The sequence below is a fragment of the Bombus vancouverensis genome, chromosome 2, assembly GCF_051014615.1.
Source record: "Bombus vancouverensis nearcticus chromosome 2, iyBomVanc1_principal, whole genome shotgun sequence".
In the NCBI taxonomy this organism is placed as follows: domain Eukaryota; kingdom Metazoa; phylum Arthropoda; class Insecta; order Hymenoptera; family Apidae; genus Bombus; species Bombus vancouverensis.
Window position 1 is genome coordinate 12,918,172 of NC_134912.1, and position 24,708 is coordinate 12,942,879.

A 24,708-nucleotide genomic window follows, 5' to 3' on the forward strand; every position below is an offset into this window, starting at 1 on the left:
CTTTGCTTTAAATATTCTGTATATTTACGTGTATCCTGTATATTTTCAAATATTCAAATTTCCTATGAATGCATAAACATCCATAGTCCAGCCATCACACTACATAAATGTCTTCTTAAACACATTGAAGAGAGACGTAGGGTATTAGTATGCAGAGCTCAACAGATTACAGGAACTTCGGGTGACGATGGCAGTCAAATATTGTCATTGTCGTACCGCGTGTAGATTAATTAATTGCCATGCGATTCGACCTAACGTCCAGGTCCTTCGGGAAGAACTGTCTGGCTCGTCCGAACTTCGTCAATCTTCCTTGTCATAGATTTGCTCGAAGATTGTCCGTTCGGTTTCTCCTTCTCCCTCGTACGTGTCCGTGTCTTCATACGTGAAACAAGGTGTGATACAGGTCTTCCGACTCGTGCACACGTCTATATCGCTACTATCCATCACTTCTTCCGACTTGCTGCGCTCCCGTTTCAAAAATTCAGACATTTTGTCGCTGATTTCTTCTTCGGGAAGAACGAAGCTGCCATACTTGTCGATCATTTCCAGAACCGAGGCCATCGCGTTTGTGTATTCTGGCTCGAACATTTTCCCCTCTGGATTTTCTTTGAATAAATATTCAGCCTGGAAGAGAGTTGAATTAGGAAAGGATTAGAAAGTGGATGAAATCGTATAGACCAACAACCATGTTATTTCGATGTAGAATGAGAGATCGAATTGTCTGTGAAGATGGTTAACTACTGTTTACTGTGATGATTCCGTGACAACGATGCTCAATACTATAACTGAGACGATAAAAGTTAATATGCCAGTAGTGAAGACTTGGTGTCGATCACTTCTATTACTGAAAGTAATAATAATAAATAAACACCAATAAGTATTACAGACCATTAAGCCCAATAAAAGATCGCCAATAGATGATGGTATCCCAAGCTCTTCGAAGAAAATACTACAGAAATTTACAGATATTATCCTGCTTGACTTTCTTTCTCCACGAAATCTTCCTCTACTATTCTATTCACGAAAAACCTATGTAAATATATATTCCCTAAAACTAGTAGTAACGCCCCATAAATAACACGATCCTTAGTATCTCATTTTATATCTAGCGAAATAAATGGAAACGTGTAACGAAAATAACACGCATGCAGTCGGAATAATGGAATATCTTTCGATATTCTTTCCGGAAGCATTGATGCACTGGCATGATACGTGCACGTGGTCCTTTTAAAAAATGGGTCGCCTCCCGTTTTCTAACTCCCTGACCCGTTTCTCCCACTCTTACCCCGGCCTTGTTACATTGTGTTCACTTTTCAACGAACAACTTCCGACGCTCGTCAACACATTTCCTGTTTCTCGACGTTTCCGCGTCGGGATCGAGGCGAATAAAAAGGGAAAGGAGGAATAAAAAGTACGACCTCAGTTCCGGAAATAGAGAATCGCACAAGTGACCGTCGGTACTTTCAGTGGCAAATCGCGAAAGTTATTCAAATTTGTTCCGCTGAGAATAGACTCGATGAAATGGATACGGTCGTTGAAATTCCGAGAGATTATTGTTTTTATCCTCAGACAGATTGTTTTTTATCTCCTACTTTATCGGTTAGCAGTTCTTTTATGGCGATAAACGTTCAAATTTGTGGGATATAATTTTTATTTAGAAAAATTATGCTGATTTTCTATAAATCGATATAAGAAGGGTTGTAATCTAGTTCCTTTTATTATAATTTGCAGTGATGTAATTTAAAATTGAGGTGTGAAATGTAGATACGCTTTTTAAATCAAGTATCTGTTAATCGCTGAGAGGTTGGCTTGCGTGTTCAGGTTGCAAAGTAACGCGTATGTGTGTATCGAATGAAATTTAAACCGAGTTTAAGCGACTCGGTCATTTGTTTCCGTTAATTACGTTCGAGAAAAATTACCTTTATATTTAATGGGAATCCATTTATTAAATAATTATTATTTATATTGCCTCTATTCTTTGACAGCTTTGCTTTCTATTTTGTTACCACTTATAAACAAATTTATTCAATCTTCATAAGAAAATGTATCGTCTAGATTTTTAGAAAAATAACTCAACTTAACGAATTGCAAGTACATATTTATTTTACCAACAAAATTTTCTCCTTAAAAAAAGAAAAGAGAAACAGCTACCCTTTGAAATGTTCTGCCCATTCCACAAGTCGATGTTGTGTTCGCGTTACACGAAAAATTATACGAGATAGCCCATTTTTATTTATGAATGAACATTCACGTATTGAGATAAGTGCTGTACTAAATAATTAATGGAAGGCAAGAGATAAGGGAAAAATACAGTGGTATTTTCTGCTAAATTTTTATTTAGAACCTGCTATTTTTTTTTTATTTAGGCTCTCCAAATTATATCAAAAATTCATTGTTTTGCTTCTTTTAGTTACAAAGATAAGATCATGTTGTTGCATTTTTTTAATTTCATGAACATATTGAAAAGGAAAAGAAATTAGATAAATCAGAATGTCAAGACCTTTGAACAATTCAAGGTTGCAAGGGAATAGGAGAGTTGTTTGAACAGAGAAGAATCGATATGCACGACAAATAGTGTTCGCAGTTTATTCATAGAAATTTGCAAACCGTCCGCCTAAAGAGTTAACTTCTTTTAAATAACTTTCGAAAGTGGTTACGGTTAGATTAATTTAGCCTCTCATTCTTTTTAAACTCTAATTTAGAAGTAACTGCGTAAATAAAAGAGAGATGCATCAACGATTTCTTCTAAGTTTTCATTTAGTACCTAACCGTTTTATGCTAGACTTACTTTCGTGATATTTTTTGCGTTCCTCAGAAATACGTCGAGATAATTCAAAGAAGAAATTCGCCGAAGGAGACGTTTAAAGGTTGTTAAAAGGGACGTAGGAAATGTTCCGCTAAAATGATTCACAATTAAAGCTCAGTCAAGGTTACTTCGTAAAGATTATTACTGCGCGTGTTAACGCTGAAACGTATTCTCAACACTTACTTACCCTTGCCAGAATACAATTTAATTTAAATATCATAGATGACAAAAATATAATAATTTTATTCTTCATTGCGTATGATAGAATATTATGATAAAAAAATAATTTATTTCTCTCTAAATCGTTAAGTATAAATTCCTCGCTTTCAGTATTAAGATTCACAAATTACTGCTTAACTATTGAACTATAAACCGTGAGCAACTTACATTCGTAATATATTGATCACGCAACAAGGTGATACTGCTATTAGCTATTACCACAAATTAACCAAAGTCTCGAATAATGGTATATTTGGAACACTTCCTTTTCTGCTGAAGTAGTCTGTATCTCGAACTCTGATATTCAATAAAATTTTACCGAAGAAGCTATTACCATCAAACGGGAGAATCTACTAGATCCTATAAATCAATTTCCTCATTAAAAGAGTATATCTCCTCATTCGAACTCCAATCTCGTTGGTTCGCGTAATTGAACGAGCAAGCGAATTATAATGTCTGCCAACCTCGGAAGCCTGATTGCGTATGAAAGCACAGATACGTTTCAGTCTCGACCTGTTGTTCTATTATATGAAGCAGTTACAACGAACCAATGATTTCGGTGCACGTTAATTCAATTAACGTAACATTAACTTACAAACATCCCCATTCACAATTACTAAATACAATACAATTTATAGAAGACTGTTTTACGTAAATTTTTTCGAAGTTTCCGAGCTCAAATTTTCCCCTATGAAATTTGTAGATGAGAGAATTGTGGAGACAAATATGTAGGTATTTATTAATCCGTAATCTTTCTGCAATTCGTACAAATTCACTTCTTCCACGTTAAATTTACCTTTTCTTGAAGATCTTTGCAGTATGTCCATGATCGTTATTTTGAATGAACACAATATTTTAGCAACTCGTCATGATTGTCTTATAAAATAATTACAATTATCGCGTTCTGTATAAAGCCAACGGTCGTGCAGCATATTTATGAACAAAAGCATACGCCTGTACCCAAATAGACGGATATAACATTCAGTCGAATCACACGGAACAAACATTAACGAACCCTTACGTAATATTTTATCGAGGAAAGGGTGCTCGATATTTTTTAAGTAGTTCAGTTCCCGCATTGATACAATCTCGAAGAAGATTTTAGAAGAAGATTGATATTCAGAGATTCAATGGCTGTCACGTTGCATTGTTACGTCTAGTTTTGTAATTTGAATTTACGTCACATGTCATCCAGGCAATCAGTGCACAGCTCATCATTAATTTACATCCCCGTTACAGGGGGTAAATTCGAGTCTGGGTTATGGTGAATGACAGAAGTTTGTTTATTAAAGCTCACCAAGTAACAACGACGTAGTGTCGTGCATACTATCGTCGTTATTGCGAAATACGGCTGTTGTCTCTTGGTAGTGATACCTACCGCTGCTTTGAAATTTCTCTGATATTTATTTAACTTGTCGTAATATGTCGTCCAACTAGTTGGAAACTTCGCGACGAAGTATTGAGATGATTCAAAAGAGCTCCCTTGAGGATATACGTAATCTGAATTTGATATTAATTAGATGTGATTTTAATGATTAGTTTGATATTCATTTGCTGCCACAAGTATTAGGACGTTTTGATATTTCGTACAAAAGGAATTTCATTGTTTCTATTTTCTACTTATTTTATTATAAATCTGTAATTTCATTGGTATTCGAAAGAAAGATAATGATAATGTTTGAAATTTGAAGAATATAAGATGACATACTATAAAGTAATACACGAATTACTTATCAGTCTTAGAAAGTCTAACCACGAAACCCTTCATCTAAATTTCAATATCGAAACTATTCCTAGTCTAACTACAATACAAATCGCTGCATTGCAGTGAACATTTCGAGATCGCTTTGTAAACTGATCCATTAGACCAATTAAGAAAATTAATCTGTAGGTAACTAAGAAACTCCGCTATAGACGTGAGCCATTGTGCATAGTGAGAAATAAACAGTGAGAAATAATCCCTAATGGTTACAGCAACGCATTGAGACACCTTTTAATACCGTTTCTAATACACCAATTTCACACGGAATTCGAGATTGAAAATCGCCGCATTTGTCAGACACCACAGGGACGCATTAGCTGCTTTTATGGTGAATTTTGAAAAGAAAAGTTTGTCGACAAACTAGATGGATTAATTGGTCAAATCAGTCATCTGTGAAGAATATGGGTTGAGCCTCGGCTTATTGTTTGTCTCGGCTATAATCTGATCAACTTTTTTTTCTTTTTGTAAGATAGACACAACTTGTATTATACGTTACTCTGCATAGGACGTAACAAAGGATGACACATATTGTACAGTAAAGTCAGTTCGCAAGTATGTCGTTTATTGTGCGTTTCAGACAAGATTGCGCCTTGTATTAGAAATTGGCGACACGGTGTATTGTTCTCAAAATGTTACATATTACCTGTTAATCGTGGTAACATTTTTTGACCGATTAATTTGCGAAATATTAGGTTAGTTGTTCCATATCGTAAAGTACTAAATTATTATTAATATTATTATAACATATTGCTTGATCTTTAAAAATGATATTTTTAATAATTTTATAATTTTGCATGAACCTCCTTGGTCTTAAATTAAAAATTAGAAAATATAGAATTTACATTTCCTCTTGTTCTACTTTAACTTTTTATAAATGAATCTTGATAAATAATATATCGTTATGTTAAATTTTCAAATTACATCTTCGCATTTTTTAATCCCATATTACACTGCTTTTACCGGTACTCAAATTAATTCCAACTTACCGGAATCGTTAATGCTAACATCGCGTTGCTTAAATATTAGCTAACTCCATCAAAAGAAATGTTCACATAAAAGTTTAAAAAAAATGCATTCTTTAGATCTTCTTACCTTACCCATTTTTCTCGAAATACATATTAGGTTAATGCATATGAAATGACGGTTTCTCCAAGCTTAAATTTAACGGGACAGTCAGTATCACCCATCAAATTTTATCCTATCATTAAATAGGAAAAAAGAAATTTATTCTGACATATATCAACCGAAAGTTAATGGAATATACGATAAAAATATTACAATGTCATTATCAACTGTCATGAATAGTCAAAATATTCGCATGACATTATTATACAGACTTAAACTTGGGAATCACGCTACGGAAGTTGCCGAAAACATAAATTTAACATTCGAAGAAGATTCCGTAAATGTGAAGGCAGCTCGACATTGGTTGGTTGGTTTATGAAACTTGAGACTGGTGATATTTCATTGGAAAATGAACCAAGGGGAAACCCGGAAAATATAATCGACAATAAGATCGCACAATATATTGCTGGAAATAATATCCAACGATCAGAGAGAGGCATCTAAAGCGTTCCAAATCCTTCTTTTGACTCCATCAGTAGGAGCAAAGGAAATGAATAACGCAATATCAGGTGAAGTTGCAAATAATCAGACTAAAAATTTCAGAGAGGAGAATATGAAACTTTTCCTATATACCTGATCTTGCACCCAGAGAGTTTCATTTTTTCACACATCGACAATTTTCGAACGAGTAAATTATTCCGGACCGAAAAAACTGTGGAAGCAGCATTTTCAAGAAATGGAATAATGAAATTAGCTAATGGGGAAAGAATATTTTAACTGAACATATAATATTTCAAAAAGAATACATTCGAATGCATCAACTTTCGAATTCTAACGAGGCGTCACTTTCAACATTCTCTTTCAAACACGCGTGACTTTTGTTTTCAGTAAAACCTTTTAACTTTTTATCTGATAACGCAAAAAAGCAAAGTTGTACATTGTCCTGCACAAGTACGAAATAAGAGAAATTTACAAAACCTACGGCCATATAGAAATTAAAATGGAAAAGCAATAAAACGGGAAGGTATAATAAGTGCTTTTCCTCTTTTTACTTTGCACAGCTTCCATTTATCCATCGAATAATTACACAACTAAGCGATTCGACTATTTGCAATCGCGTACAACGAAGCTCGCCATCGTTGCCGGTAAATCATAATAAATGCTCGCCGCAATATTGCGTCGATTATTCACCAGGTATAAACACCTGGGACGCGAAAGCACCGTTCGTCGCCCGGCGTATTACATTTACGTTCACGCGGTTGTAACGACCGCGAAAACTTTCACCACGTTACCGAGCGACGATATCGTAAAATTCCACGCGGCAGAGCGTAGTACATTGAACCACGCGCGCGCGCACGTTACATGCAACTTCTCTCGCCAATTCAACTGACGCTTTTACGTTTGATGATGCAACGGACGGTCTGCTATAGCGTGAAAATTGTCGCTAAAACGACAGACAGCCGGGACGGGTCGAGAGAGTCAAGCCATTGGACTTTTACTGTCCAGAAGTCCCAAAGTTTTGCTGGAAATGAAACTCACTCGTGCTCTAAAAAAAAATATCGAACCTGATGTTGGAACTCAATATTGGTTACTCAATATTGGCAGGACATAGTTATATTAGATAGTATACGGTGAAATGGATTCAAATTTATAACTTGTCTACACTAATATTATTAATTGACGAATTCTTGTGCGAGGGAGCTGTGTTCTATTAATCGTGGATATTCACTCTCTTCAAAGTGAATAATAAGATGTTTGCCAATTCTATGTTTCCTCGTTTCTAAATTTTCTTCCTTTGTCCTTTGAGAAATGCAAAACTTCCAACTATTATTATTCGTCGAAATAATGATGACGAAAAGCATAAAAATTCCCTATCACTTTTCCCTAACAAACTTACAAAAAATAATTCGATTTCAAGATTAATCAATATCGTGAATAATACAAGCTCCTATATATACAAAGTCTTAGACAGTCTATCCTTAATTTCAAATCGTGAGCTTCGTAAACGTTATTGTATCTCGCGAAAATTGTAGGAAAAACTGACCTAATTCTGTTATTACTAAATAACCTTGGTAAGGATCACCAAGGTTGGAAACGAGGCTGGTGTCTCAGCAACGAACAGGCAACGAAATCGAGGACATGTTTCAGTGCACGTGCTCATAAAACGCGGAACGTACAGGGGAGTAACGGTTCGCGTAACGAGGACTCGATACACAGAGCAACCCCTTAAACAGGAGACGGTCGAAGGACGTACCACAAACCAAAGTGCGAGACACGAGTCGTTGGAAGCCCGTCGGGAAAACGGTGAAGGTAATAAGAATTTACTTCGTCGATATTTCACTCTTCCTTCCCTTTGACCGCGTCCCTCGTCGTATCCCGGTTCACCTTACATAAAAGAAAAAAGCTGATCGATAGGACGATGTCTTTCAATGCAAACATTTGATGGATACGCGTGTCGTGCTTCGACCTCGGAGTCGAAGCTCCGAAGTTCTTCGAACCGAGAATTAACGACGAAAGGGGTTACAGTAGGGTGGTCGACCGCTAGTTTAATCTGAACCTCGTCACGCTCTCGTTCCCATCGCCGATGTCTCGACGTGGATCGTTGACTGATCGTGAGAGGCGGATCTGCTGATGTCGATACGTCAAAGTTAGAGATGTGATAGCCAGTTATTGTTCCAGCAGCATTCTAGTGTGAAAATGTTAAATGAGGTTGCTGAAGTAGATATTGCTGAAGATTAAATAGAGAAACGTTAATTCACAGAAAATTAACGAATTTCTGATGTTGCGAGATATTTGTGGACCGTGGAAACTAAATGATATTAGTATCTGGTCGATCATGCTAATTATTTGTTAGTCTTTAGACAAAGAGAAAATTGACAAGCTTATTTATATATATAGACATTTAAATTTAGACCCTGACACTAGAAATCAATTTTTTAAATGATAAATATTGGATAAAGAATATTATTGGTCGTGAAATTTGAAATTGAGGAATATAGAACATAACTACATATATCATATGAAAGATAATTTCGATCAAATGGAAGCAAACGGCAACTTTATCGATCAATATGCGTGAAGTACGATAGGGAGTACCAAAATTCAACGAGAATTCTGTTTTTGAAGCGAGGCATCCATGTGGTATCAGTGGCCATTCCACTAGTTGAAATTCAATATCCCCTTCTGGACAGGCAATAGCGTCTCAGTTTACCAGCGCGGATCGATACGTTGCCTAAAAAATATCCGTTTTAATCCAGCCCCCCTGACGATTAGTTTCATTTCATGCTTATCAACAATCGACGATTATTTTTGAATATTCCCGATAAATCCGATGAAACGGAAATTGCTTTAATACACGCGTGATCCATCGTGATAAACGATTTCAGATTTTTTTATCGACTCGTTAACGTACTATAAAAATGGTAGAAATGTTCGAATGAATGTAATATAATATATTTGGACTGCCATTTGTCTACATATGCAAGATTCAATTTTTTATCACCTTTTATTTTATGGTTCATTATTTGTAAAAAATAAAGCTACTTGATAAGAAGAGAATAGTGACTTTTACAAATATTTGAAATTGATTGAAAACCAGGGAACGTACTTTGTGAAAAAGCTCTCTCCCTTAATTAATACATTCAGTGGAGAATTTTTATACGTAATGGGGTCTTGAAAAGAGGTGAAAAAGTTTGGTTAGGTTATTCAAACGGAGAAAGAACTGATGGAATACATTGTAGGTACATTTTTATATCATTTTTTTCGTTCTACTAAAATTTTACAATAGAAGTCAAGGTACATATTTTACGTATCGAAAAAACTGAATTTACAGCTTTAATTCGTTAAACAATCCGAAATAAATTTGTTAAATAATCTGCTTAATTATGTTAATTTGCAACTTGATAAATAAAAGAAAAATACATTGTATGTAAAAAAGTTCATCCTTCCTCTCAATAAATATTTTACATCTAATAAACATGTGTAATTTAAAATTATGTACAAAATTTCATACTGAAACTGTACGAATTTTAAACATCACGGCTGAACATTTGTGCTCTCCAATTAATCGGTTTGGAGTTCTACTAAGCACGATGCTGCTTTTTTTCGACAAGTAACGTTCATTTCTTATCGCTTAAACCACCGAGAGGAAAATGAGTTGCGTCAAAAAGAGAGTACAGGAAGGACAGAACTTTCCCAGATAATTACGACGAAACATCAAACGCCCGTTTAAGTGACAAGACGATTGGTAGAAGTTTCGACTCACGAGAAAGTCTACAGGATCGTCGGGACGTAAATTTGCAACTTCGATGAGTCCCCGCGTCAACGTTGGAAACACGTACTTCATCAAATAGTGGCGTAGAGGCAAGCCAGCTAGACAGAGTCTTTCTTCTTGCTCTTCCTTCAACTTCTCCATCAAATTCGTCTATGGACAGAAAAATTTATTATTCGAAGAAAAATTATTTTTTGCGATAATAGGATCGTAAATTATCTTTTACGGTTTGTAATGGAGCTATTTTATTAATTTTATTATAGACACTAAAAGGATTCCGATAAAATAGAAGATATTAATTTTTAAACACCTATCTCTGGTAAGAAATATAGTGCCGATATTGCGATGGGGATCACCTTTACTATATTATATAACGTATAATTAAAGTAATGAACTAGAAAGAACACCATTCTCAGAAATGAACAACCTCTTTCTTTATTATTCTTTTACATGGAACATTTTTAGGAAATGTCAATGATGAAGTACAAGGTTACGTGTTCCATTTCTGAACAGAATTCCAACTGTTATTACAGGTTTACTCGATAACAACTTCTCAATTTTCGCGACTGATGATCCGAAGAGAATACCATCTCGCTATCGACTTTTCTGTTTAAAAGCAATTTTTTTTTACATGCATAATATCCTTTCGTTCGCATATGAAATCACGTGTCGTTATTAATGGCAAACGAAAGAGAAACATTTAACAGGCCAAGGAACGCTAAACCTTGGCTGAAAAGGTCAGCGCGAAATCCAACGATGTCGAATTAATCGAGCATCAATGAAGAATACTTTTATACAAAAAGCTACACAAAAAACATGTTCGATCACATTCTACGCAACAGACGTTACTTATCATAATATTTTAACAGAAACGAAGGAAGACCGAATTAGAATTACAAATAGGATCTATCGGTTCCTCCGACCGGATTCCAAAATTCGTTGTCGCGAGCTACTTTATCATTGCTGAAAGTAACTTTGCGAATGCTGAAAGTTTCATGAGTCGCGGAACGATAACATAAATCCACGAAACTGAAACGAACACACATACCTACGAAAAGCCTTTTGATTTGTTGCACAAAAGATGCCGCGAATCTGTATACGTCGTACAAGATAGCAAAAACCATCGGTTACCGACAATACCGCGGTACGGTACGATATATGGCAAAATGAAAACTGCAAATTGATAAAGTAAAATTCATTATTGTTATTCTCATTAATATTATATATGTATATATGTATGTGGATGTATTATCATCGCACGACTTGTAAAAAGAAATAATAAGTATATAATTAGTAACCCATTTTTTATCATTTGCATTGATTACGTCTATATACAGGGTGGTTGGTAACTGGTGGTACAAGCGGAAAGGGGGGGGTGATTCTACGCGAAAAAAGAAGTCGAAAATATAGAATAAAAATTTTTCGTTTGAGGCTTTGTTTTAGAGAAAATCGACTTTGAATTTTCGCTCGGTACGCGTGCACTTTATCACGTCTCGTTATAACGGATCTCACTGTAGATCGTTATCTCGATGGAAAGATAAAAAAAAATTAAAAAAAAATTTTTATTCTATATTTTCGACTTCTTTTTTCGCGTAGAATCACCCCCTTTCCGCTTGTACCACCAGTTACAAACCACCCTGTATATTTACCACATAACGAGCATAATGAAAAAAGTTAAAATATATTATAGAAGGTAGTTTAAAATTATAGATAAACAGGGTATGGCTCTGCCGCTTCGTTTGTCATTATAACACGACTTCAAATTTATTTTTAGTTTGAGATATAATAATTTTAAACTTAAATAGCTTTATTCGAGACTTAGTTTTGAAGCAAGAAATCGTGGTTTGAACTACAACAAATGAATTTATAAATAAACATTCTAGCTATCATAATATTAAATCTGAGATAGGAATTACGTATTTGAGGATAAACAATTGATGAATAAAAAATACAGATATCGTTTGTGAAAGAAGGGATACCTTGTTACCAAAGCGTTTAAAGCAAATGAAATTGAAGAAAAACTTTATTTTTGACGTTAAAACAATACCATTGTAAAGGAACCGCTACTAGAATCAGGTTTCATACCACAACTCGTCTGCTTAATAGAAAACAACACGAGGCAAAGGATCGATATAAACACGATTCTATTTCATCTATTGTAGCCAGTTCTTCATTTTTTTGTTCATTTTAATTCAAGATTATTGAATTGCCTCTCTGTTCTCGTGAAACACAACGATCTCTGTGTCCTTCCAACTACACAATGAAAGGATGTACATTTGTAAATAGAGAAACAAAAGCGAAACAAGGAAGCGCTGGGAGGTTTAAAAAAATCGTGTCGTATGTAATTGGTTACATGAATGTTTTGAATGGCTTTTCTTTTGACGACAAATCATTCATTAATTCACTTGCATCAGAATAGTCCAACAAAGCTTGTGCTAATATCGCAGATGAAGGATTATTTTGTTTGTGTAAATATGTGACGATTGTAACGACTGATCTATTCTCTTTGAATAAATAAAATAAATAAAATAAAATATCCATTTAATTAATGGTAAAAGTTACACGTTTAATTGGAGGATTAGGTAGAATAAATAAAAATTGATTATGGTTGGAAGTTTATAAAATTGATATATTGCATAATGAATATTCGATGAAAGTTAGTCGAACAATCGTTCAATATGGCAGGAGTAAGATAGGAATCGTCGAAGAAAGTCAAAGTACCACTTCGCATATCCATCAACAGAGTTTGTTTCCTCCTAGAAGCCGTCCAACGAAATGAAGTATGATACTTTAATCGACCGCAAATTTCAATAGGTGTGTTATGTGTTGCTAGATGAAACTTGGCCAACTGGATTCTGAGTTTCTAACTATCCACTAAAGACTTGGTTTACTGATACTTCCAAATTGATCTTTATTTCTTCGCTACCGATAAATCGAGGTTAATTATCGTTTAAGACGTAAATATATTAGGTGTATGCAAAAGCTTTAGTTTCTTTCTCAAGCGTTCATGTATAATTACTTTGAGCCGATATAATTTCCCGACTTTTCGTGCAATTATCGGCTTGGCTTTGATCTAAGTGAAATGCCAACTTTATGATCGATTGGTGACGATAACCTCACAGAACAACAGTGAGCACGGTGAGCGACGACAAGTCGTTCGATCGCGTGTGAGTCCAATCACTATCCTTAATTTAGGGTTAACTTAGGAAGTTCTTCCGCAAGCAGCGTACTCTCCAGATTTGATAGCGACAGATTATCACTTCCCCAGGTCAAACACTCTTTACTCTTTCGTTGGATAGCTTTCGAAAAGTTGCAGAAATACAAAAATGTCCCTGTGTCATTTTTTTAATTTAAACGCCTTAAACATTTTGCGTGCGCTTAATACAAGCTAATATTATTAGAGCTGATCTTCAAAATAATCGTTTTTAAAAACATTTTGTTATTTGTTACGATTTGTCTTTCTTCCTATTTTTTTAATACACAGAGCATGTTACGACGAGACCGTAACGCAATGAAATCTTTAATGTCAGTGCACTTTAATTATTCAAGGTTTCAGCACAAATAATATTATAGAGCATAAAATGAATGATTAATAAGGGATTTAATTTCTTGCTATCTAAGTAATCGATTTTCATCATCAATTCGAAACAATAAACTCTAACCCATTCCTCCATCTTCTCCTCGCGTAGACGTTTGCGTTCTAAGAATTCTCTTTCTTGTTGTAGTTTCACGGCAGCTTCCGTTGCACGCGCTTCCGCCTCAGCGCGCTCTCGCGCATCCCTCGTTTCCTCAGCGGTTAATCCTAATGAAGTAGAAGATGCAATAGAAAATTATGCTAATGTGTTACTGAAAAATAAGTAAAAAATTTACGTCGAACACGACGAAAACGAAATTGAATGTTTAAGAAAGGAATTTAACGACCGAAGTAAAAAACGAATTAACGTACATAAGTTTGTAAATGTAAAATATGCAGATCTTGTTTTCCAAGTTCCACAAATTACAGTTTGCTGTGATCTGTGTAAATGGAATTAATAAACGGCTCGTGCATATAAACGCCGATGAGATTAATCTATCCAATGTCAGAATTTTACGAAAACTTGGTAGAGATTCTGTAAGAAAAGTTACCCTAATATACATACTTTTTCTTGACAACGAAGAAAAACCGTCTACTCAACCAGATGATAAACGACAAATTTGGCGATGTCAAAGGCATATCTTACCGTAGTTTCTCGGCGGGCCGACTCTCTGGAGACATTGATAAATCGTGGGGAACATATCGGGGCATACATCGTCCTCTACGTCGATGATGAGCGGATGAATTTCAATTTCATCGAAAAAATTCAACGGTGTATTATCGTCGGTGTTTCTCTTTCTGAAAAAAGCGATGAAAGCGAAGTATTTTTTAGCTTTATCTGGTCTTGGTAGCTCTGGAAAAATGGAAAATTACGGACTGCAACGCAATAATTTTGATATTTCGCGTAATAAACATTGGCCGGATAGCAACGAGTTTTCTGATTTAATAACAATCCGAGTCATCAGTTACCGCGTGATTTGATAATATTTTTTATTGCCTCCGCTGCGCCGAATAACGTTGCCAATTGTTATTGCACCTATTTTGAAAAAATTTCACAACCGTCGTTCTTTTTAAAATAACAGATCTATTAAAAAGTAGGGAACAAAAATATGTTTTATTCTTTCATGAAAAACCATTTATGCCATTTTTCACTTCAACAAATACAGATTCAATATATCGTTTCCTATACTTCGTTTTTGGACAAAAATCTACAAGTGCTACTTTTCCATTGAAATCCATTTTTTAAAAAGATTTCTCCTTTCTCAGGTAATACTAACAAATTTCTTTTAAATAATCACAACAGGCAATATATTGAATATCTTATAATTAATCTGACATAAATAAAACAGCACAAATATAAGCAAGAAAACTTTACTGTGGTGAAATACCGCGACATAATTTCACGAAGCATCGAGATTCTTACAAAGCATCTGGCCGTTGCACCGTCAAGATTTTATTAACTGGATTCCATCTATATAATTCTTAGAATTTTATGAAACCACCATGGTAATTTTGCCGTGGGACTCATGTTTAATTAACCTCCTGTTAGCTCTGTGGTCATACATTATCGACGCAATTCGAACCGGATTCGGCGATGTACTCGCATACGATTACCTGTATTCCTTCAAACGGCGCATCATATGTTCCTCCGTGTAATGGGTGCCCTGGATCTCTTTCTCGGGTCGTTGAATAATTCTTTCCTTCAGAAACTCGTCGCTGGCTTCCAACGAAACCACCAACTCAGGCATAATCGACTGCATCGTATCTGTCTCGGCATCTTCTCCCAATTCTTCGTCGAATTCAGTTAAACTTTCTCCGCCGAACAATGTTTTCGCTTGTTCCAGCGTCTTCGGATGGCCGTCCATAACGTAGCCTTGGTTCAAGCATTCCTTCGAGCGTAACTTCCTCAGGAATAATCTACGAAAGGATTAAACGTGATTTAATTGTTCATTCAGCAGTTCCATGATAATAATACGGAATAGTTAATTTCGTGTAAGCCGATCGATGAATGTGATATTCGTAAAAGGAACCAATTGCAATTATAATATAACCTTCTTAGCTTCAGCTTTGCTTAATAACAGCTATCAGTAGGTACGTTTAGCTTAAAAAAAAAGACGTCGTTCAGTAAATGAAATGCAACTTTTGATCGTTCATGGCTCGATTATCGTGGATGTAAATCGAGAAAGAAATAGATGATTCATAGTACACACGAATCTAACTTGGAATCATGGATCACGATCCCTTAAAAGAAATTGTGCAATGGTTTGTAGGAGATAAACGTGATTCCTGTTAGTTGAGATTATTTTTAGAGAAAATTTCATCGAGAAAGATATACTTTAATTTATTTTGTTGTTTGATTGTTTTGCGTCAGATATGACAAGCAGTTTACCACGTATTTTCTCTGAAAAACATATATTATGTAGTATCTTTGATATTTTTGTTTTCCTCTCGCCAAGACTGGGATTTTACGTAACATCGAAAGAAACCAAAATAAACATGAAACAATAATGAAATCAGAAATACAACACAGTCGATAACATTGATCCTTACAGACGATGTGCAGTAAATCTCTACGATATAAAAAGAAGAAAGGAACAAAATAAGTACAGCATAAAAGTTCAAGCTACAAGAATAATAAGATTAAAATATGAAAAAGTATTTTTATCTTTTCGACGTTTGAAGATACGACATTGAACAGTCAAACGTTTGAACTTTACCCCTAGAACTTAATAGAAATAAAGCACGACTAATCTTCTCGCGTACGGAACCCATCCCCGTTTTATTTTTAATTTTTAATCTGTTTTCCAGCATGCACAGCTCCCCTTTTTGTCCCAAATAGCTCTTCCTCGAAGCTCTCGCGTCAGTATCTAATTTGCTGGTCAAACGTTTATCACGAATAGCCATCTTTTTCACCCCAGTCGTTCGCGCTTAAACTGCTCAAGTTCTTTAGTCGGTTTCAAAGCAACTACGCTCTTTTTTGTTGACGTCGCTCTTGCGACTGTCTGTGCATCGAGCGAGCTACGCCGAGCATAAAAACACGCGACTATCGCTGTTCGATTCCCAGACTAGTTAAACCCGTAAGACAAAGCAACAAAAAAGAAAAGGATTTCTCAATGAAAAACGTCTGTCTTTTTTAGCATCGTTCCTGCAACTGTTTGCGCGTTGCTCGAACCTTATCGAGTCCAGGATTGGATAACCGTTTCTACGTTCGTCGATTTGTAGATCAGTTGAATCTGTCGATAGAAGAAGAGGAAGACAGTCTTGTTGAAAATGCTGACAAAGTCATGACAGCCTGCCATTCCCGTTACGCCGCCACCGATCGTATCGTAACGCTTTCAGCGTGGCACCGTCAGCTCGCGAAACATTTTCGGTTATCCTACGGTTACATGCGCATATATAATAAACAGCTCAAAATGATTCGTGAATTCTCAAAGATTCCGTGAAATTAATAAACATCGTCTTCTCTTTAATCCATACGGTCCTGTTCCTTTCTTTATTAACTTTACCTTTTTATTTCATACAATATATTTTCTACTTTCGATTATTACGGTCTCCTTCGGAAGCTTATTGCATCTCACCCAGTAGAGCCTAGCCGTTTATTGAGACCCGTTTTTATCCGCGTAATATAGAACGCAGGTATAGCGGAAGATTGTTGCAGGATGTTGTACTGGATGTTCTTTTACTGTATGTTATTATTGGCTATGGGAAAACACTTATCGACACTTCTCGTGGGAAGCAATTACATTCGCTGACAGCGCAGTTCGATAACCAATATTTCTGTACTAGGATAATGGGTAGGGGGTTTCCTAATCTCAGAAGTTCAGTTTGCTTAGGGATGACTACGGAGCAGTTCTAGTGCAAGTTGAGTGAGCAGGATGACGTTGAATTTGCTAGGAAATTGCATTTCTACGAGACTTAATGATATAACACAGCGGCCCCAAATCATTTTAGAACATTATTTCCGATAAAATACTGCGTGCTCCAGGGATCGATCAATCTTTACTGTATTTGGAGTAAAATTCCAATAACGATTGTCCAAAAACTACTCCGATCAATTTCATAAATTTAGAGAGATAAATATTTGTTAAAAGAGAAATATCTTTTAAAATTTGTTTTTAAATATTCAGTTATTTATGGCATCCGCTTGCAATAAACAAGGCTACGGCAGTGAGTCATTTATTCCTTGAGAAATTGAATATTAATTGCAAAGACAGGAAAGTGAAGTAGAGAGATTGACAGGAAGTGCAGTTGTCAGTTTAGCATCCGAGACGGTCGTATATTTTTTCTAACGTAGTAAGTTCTATGGACTCATAAATCATGTTACATAAAACATGATACCGTAAAGTGGTAAAAGAAGAGGCATTTTCAATGAAGTAGGTTACATTCAAATGCTGAAGGACCACCACAAAGCACATACAAATGCCATCGTATTTGCTTGAATGCATTCAGAGAAACAACGTGGTGTGCATTGCACATAGAAATGCGATTATAACGCAAACGTCTACGATCATGTCCTACATTTGAAAGGAACATCATCAAACGTTGTCCTTGAGCGATATTCTATGCGTCGTTGATTTCAGGAATTCTCTAATTCCAGGAAGCGTAACGTTCTATTTATGCTTCTATTAAAGATTAATTATTAAACGAATAGTACATTATCGAAGTAAAGTCCAAATGTCAATTTACAATGAGAAGCTTCTGTTATTCTAATCAAACAGATGTAATGAATTATAATATATTTTATTATATGCAAGCAAAAGTGAAGATTAAGAGAAGTCATGAATTTTAGGGACAGAATGTCATCTCATAGTCCTTGTTATAAATTGTATAACAGGAAGATGCAATCTGTACATAATATACGTAATTCGTCTGGATATCACTCCATTATATTATTTTGCGATAGAAACACAATAATATACAATGTGCTTGCCATCATGTATTATGCTAATACGGCTTAATCCAATTTGATGCAGACGTGGCAATGTTTATTAACAATTTTGACCTAAAATTCAAGCTATATGGGTTGAAAGACTATTGTACATAACGTGTTACACAATGCAAGCACGCATTTCTTCGAAGAAACATGCAACACACATTTTGCGCTAGGAACGCGAAATTGGCCCGAAACAAGTCGCGTACCTTCGTCGTTTGCTCCATGGAGCGCGTTATACAGGTGAAAATACGCCTTTAAGAGGACGGTGAATAGGTCAATAGCGTGATCTTGTTAACACAGATATCACGTACAGGGTGTTTGCGTTGTTATTATCCAACGTTTCTTCTCGTAAATGGTGAAAATATGACGAAAGTGAAAGAAGAAAATGTTTCATTGTCTTTTTATGACATTACACAGTTAGAACACATTTCGATTAGTTGTATCCCCTTTAAGAATTTTATTTTGTTTTAAAATATGAAATAGTAATATAATAAGCGAGTATTCCTTATTTTTTTATTGTCCGTGTATATAAACTGATACTTAGCCTCATCGAAATGAGACAAAGTGTTGCAGAGTGTTGAAATTGTTTTATGTGATCTTGAACAATGTATAACGTAAAAAACTCATGATCGCATCCTCTTATTACAAAAATTATTGCCAATTTTAAAAATATTAAATGTATTCTTCCCATAAATTCATCACGTACATAGAAAAACATTGTCTTATGATATGGTGAAACGCTGTATACTCGTCTACGAGAAACAAGATTCTCTTGAAATTGAATTTCTTGCACAGAAATACCGATCATTAAAAGCAACCTTTAAAGCAAGCTCGTGGTTCGATCTATGACGCGATTATCTCAACTCCATAAATCAAATTGCGTGTGGACGAACGATTGCTGCCACATAGGCCACGACAAGAGACGGGCGAAGCAGTTAACTAAATGAACGCGGCCTTCTGAATATGTATTTGGTTTAACGTCCAATTCGTTTAGCGTATTATTTGCCACTAGGCGGTGGCAAATGCGCACGATCGATACGTATAACATGATGTACATACATCAGTTGCATTCGCGGCCACATCACACGATCAAAGTTCGAGCAAGCCTGTATCCGTATACGTTTGTTGCACAAAATAATGACAAACGTCTATGAAAATTTGAGAACCCTCAAAACAATTCGCAACGAATATTTTTTTAGGTATTTCACTAACTTGTTCAAAAGGGGCTCGTCGAGACGACCATTGGTTCTTTGCATGTTTCGCTCTATTTCGTCCAACAGTTCCTGCATTTCTTCGACTTTAGTGGCTCTATCCTCTTCTACGTCCTCGTCTTCCTCGTCCGCGTCTTCGAGCGTCTGCTCCGCTTCGTCCTGTTCTACTGCAGTCGTGGCCTCCTCGATCTCGTTTGACTGTTTGGAACGTTAAATCATTTTCTTATAATCGATAAAGTCGAATACTTAATTTTTGATATTTTTAAGTTAAAATTAAACAAGAACTGAAAGTAGTCTAAGAAAAATTTGAATGTAATCCAAAGTTATTTCAACATTAGTGTAATATTTTTTTATAAATCATCTGTACTAACCAAATTTTCAATCGTATCCGCGATCAATGATTTCACATGGATGTAATGAATCTCGTAATGATCGGCGAGATAACGCGCGACCTTCGATTTTCCAGAAGCTGGTGGACCGAGGACTATTATTTTTATGGGATTCAGATTTCGCGCTGCTTTATATTCTCTGACAATGGCATTGATACTATCGGAAAACGGTGTATCAAGATGCCAAGATATTCTGTCTGTGATATATACGGGGTCGACTATTAGATTCATCGTCATCAGATCGTAAGTTCGTTGCGTGATTTCCGGCAGTAAGAAAGCTTCCTCCTGCGCGATCTTTTTCACCTTGCCGGTAGTTAGTGCGCTGCTTATTTTCTACGAAACAGTTTTATATATGCCTCGATGATACATTGCAGCAAAAATATACTTCGAACTTTTTCTACTTTTTTATTAGGTGAAATATAAGACAAATACCGAATATCACGATGAAAGAACGGTTTACAATTTTGAACATCGCATTATTATTTTTATCGGGAAAGTGATCGAAAGACGTGTACTTCTACAAAATTGAAAATGACTTTTATACAATATCTGATTGTAAGACATAATTCCTCTTTTATTGAGGATAGATTCAAGAAATAAACGAAAGTCGGAAAAAGAGTTAAAGAGGTCTTAATAAACATATTTTTGAAATACAAAGTTATTCAGTTTTTTAATTTACAAGTTATTCCTAACATTACAAACATGTCATAAAACACGCAACACCTTTTCTGTTGCAATTGCTCGAAACGATGCCGCTACTCAAACTGTGAGTAGAACTAATTTGTAACAAGACATATCCATTCCGAGATCATCTGTTACCTGTTGACGCGTTGAACTCTCAAGCTATCCGTCATCTTATACCGTATACGATCACGTGATGGACTATTAACTTGCGAACTAAAAACTTGAACACTTCTCAGACTGTCGGTTATTGAACATACATTTATCAAACCTCTTTTTGTTTCTTATGTTTTTCTTATTTTTAAATTTTGATAAAAGAATCGAAATTTTCCCGGACAACGTGAAAGTATAAATTTCGATAATCAAAAGATAATGGAAGAGATATTCGAGATAATTTCCAATGTTAATAGGCGCGAATCAGATGGAGAACATTTGTTGAAAATACTAATTAATTCCTCTTCTAATTTTCTACCATTGAACCAGTTAGAATTTATGCAGGAAACAAAGATGTAATCGTTCATATAATAAAAGTGTATCAAAACGAGAAACCCTCGTGAAAAACTTCAAACCTACAAGAAAGGAGATAGAAGGAAAATGAAGTATCACGTAAAATAATGTAAAAGTAGGCGAAAAGAGAACTGTCAAGGGACTTCGAAGATTTGTAGAAAGCAAGTTCAGATGACAGAGCGCGAGAAATATATAAATCGAGTATACACGACAAAAGAGATTTCGCCACAATACCTTGACAATAGCGCTCTGTGAAGTCGGCTCTTGTTCCGCAGCTACGATATACCGTAATGGAGGCCAATTTTGTAAAACATCCAGCACTACACTGTATACCAACACAAAATGTATCATTTAATATATCACTCTTCTTTTTTTAATACTTTATGAAGAAATATAGCAGAAAACACGCAAAATGACTGAAATATTATAATTAGATTGGAGGTACATATACGGAAACGATGTATAATATCGGTGTCGTGTTAATCCTGCGATTTGTTAAATCCTAGCAAACATGAACTTCATTCAATGCTTAACTGGAATTAGAATTATCGAGCTATTAATGTACACCATTCCACGAAATTATATGTATATGAATCGTCATGCTCACTTGGATAGGTCACGAATATGCAGTAATGGAATATTGTTATTTCCTTTTCCAATGATCGGCAGAAACGGTGCGTTCTGCCATGCCATCTTGAATAAATGATGCAAAGGACCCTGCTCGTCGCCATAAGTCACTCCACAACAAATCACTAATGTATTCAACTTGTCTTTAAGTTTGATTTTCTTTTTTACTATCACAACTTCCTTTTCACACTGAATGTGCTCCTTAAAGTTTGGATGAGGCTTCCTCTTCCTATAGTCTTCCTCCGTGAATGGTAAGTCCGGCTCATCCGGATTCAATGGTTTTGTATTGGCCCAAGTCATCAAAGTAGATATCAGGATGAAGTTTCGTACTTCGTTGTTACGTTTGAAAGCCTTTGGCGATATTTGCTCCATCTTTTCTAGTTGCTGAACGATGTCTAAAAGAAGCGGATAAAATGAGAAATTGAGAACTTTGATGACTTTTTGTTTGTCTTGGAAGTTTATTAAAGTGTGTAAGCAGGATATTAGAGGCGAAGTTATAGTAAAAAGGGCGAGTACTTGAGATGTATTATTTATATCGATTTTAAATAATAGCAAAATAGGTCTGTTAAAGAAATTTTATAGTAGAAAATTATATCTTATTACATGGTAAGCAAATTTTTACATATTTTAATATTAAATTGTTTCAATTGTTAATTATATAGAATTCTAATCAATTATAATTTTTAATATGTATTAATATATACTAATCATTAATACCTCAATTATTATTTTGAAACCAGTCGGAAGAATTGAAAAAAAGTATGTATAGGAAATCTATTAAGAACACTCGCCTTAAGTTTCATAAAAACTTTTATCAGTTCCATACAATTCAGACTATGTAACTCGAAACCCTTGTAGCTTAAACATTGTTAAACATTAGATCTTTTACCTTGGTAATATCAGAGAAGGCTCGACCTTCGAGAATGGACCTTTCAACGCCATAACATAGATATGACACTTTATGCGTCCTGGATCTACCATTATCATCATGTCCACGCATTATGATAGCACCTATACATGTCCACGCACACAGACTCAATAAAACGAATATCATCCCCGATATAGTGACGAGAAACAGGAACGGGTTCAAGGATAAAACGACCGTCAACGCGAAGCAATCGCATCGCGGTGGAACATCTGCGGCTTTTAACACGGGGTCTTTTAAGGCCCGTACGTTCTCTTTTTATCTCCTCTTTGTTTTTAGAAGAAATTATAATTCAGGTATTCATCTCCCTTCATTGTTCTCTTACTTATATCAAGCGTTCGCTTATCTCCAGGGTGAGGTAATATATTCTCTGCAGACCCAAGATTCTCTCTTCAGTAGTTACACGAATAATTATCCAGGCAAATAGAGGATCGTTGCAGAATTTAAAATCAGATTCGAATTGAAATTTCCTCGCGGAATAACGACTCGTTACAATCTGGGCGGAGCTTTCGCGCCATTGCTGGCCGTTTGCGAGCTCGATACGATTAATGCGTGAAATTCAACCGACACTTCTCGCGACTACTAACATTTCAGTGCCCATCGAGTCTCTTCGACCTGTCCCTGATCCTGAGTGATATCGTATATCACGATGCCGCACTTCATCAGCTCCTGCAGAAGCGCATCCCTATTCCTCGCGTCTTTTATAATCATAACCACGTCCTCTGGCGCAGAATGCTGAAAGGGCAGAAAGGAAGAAATTCCACGCAATAAAAACGAATTGAAATATACAGGAGGGTTTCTCCTACCATTTTTAAGTGTTAGAATGGAGTTAAAAGGAAACTCGAAAGAAAACTTGACAAATAACCAACCGAGGGGGGTCACAAAAAAAGCGTCTTCCAGAGACTTGGCGAGGGAGTGGAACATTGAATTTGTATGAGCAGAAAGCGAACGAAAAGAATATCGCGAAATTGGTCGTTTAACATCGTTTCGTACCTACCGCGAGAAATGATTGCACGGAATAAGGGGTCGATAGAAACACTTTCCCCGACTGTCGCGACGGTGTAGAAAAATAAATTTACCGAAAAATCCCAGTCTTTGGGAACTGTAGATGGTGGCGCAGCGTGGGGGGAAAGCAGTCAAGCGTTAATCGCGCTAAAAGGGGGTTGCGAGTGTCGTTTACCTCTGGAGACGAAATTGTTCCAATCACTTCATACTTTCTCGGCGAGTCCGCTAAATCTTGAAGCTTTACATCCCCTGCAACAAGATTCATAGTTTGTTCCAACCTTTCTTTTCGCTCTTGCTCCTCCTCCTCTACTCCCAGTTCTTCTTCCTCCTCCTCTCCCAAATCTTCCCCTTGTGGATTAACGTATACACGATCCGATAAGAGCTGAGAAAGAAGAATTTAATTGCTAGCGATGTTGAAAAGAAAGATGCTACGTGTGTACGGGCGTCGATCCGCATAATGTTACTAAACTGAAAGCATGATACGATAGCAAGTGATTCTGTATGAAAAAATAACTAGAAGATATAGAGTGATATTTTTTCCATGTTAAATTTTGTTCTCTTTCTTCCATTTGTATTCTTTTCCATCTGTTTAAGGAGTGAAGTATGAAATAATATGGAATGACGGAAGAAATATTTTTTATCCAACAAACATATATATCATCCACATCTTAGTGTTTTAATAGTATTGCCTGGAGGATGTAAATTCAGAGCATCCGGCGACGAGTAATTCGTCA

General features: G+C 35.8%; 2 protein-coding genes across 3 annotated transcripts in view; one reads left to right on the forward strand and one right to left on the reverse strand.

Moving 5' to 3' along the window:
* On the reverse strand, positions 1-23,523 carry LOC143304897 (adenylate kinase 7). The gene is made up of 9 exons (XM_076627448.1): positions 22,934-23,523; positions 22,025-22,439; positions 21,652-21,742; positions 19,842-20,038; positions 15,311-15,613; positions 14,343-14,494; positions 13,785-13,924; positions 10,117-10,275; positions 1-624 (listed from the first exon to the last, which is right to left on the reverse strand). Exons 2-9 carry the CDS (start codon positions 22,414-22,416, stop codon positions 301-303), a joined length of 1,758 nt encoding a protein of 585 aa, XP_076483563.1. The 5' UTR covers positions 22,417-22,439; positions 22,934-23,523; the 3' UTR covers positions 1-300.
* The window catches only part of LOC117163239 (synaptotagmin-10), a 53,779-nt gene that overhangs the window by 4,266 nt on the left and 24,805 nt on the right, over positions 1-24,708 (forward strand). The window lies entirely within an intron of this gene.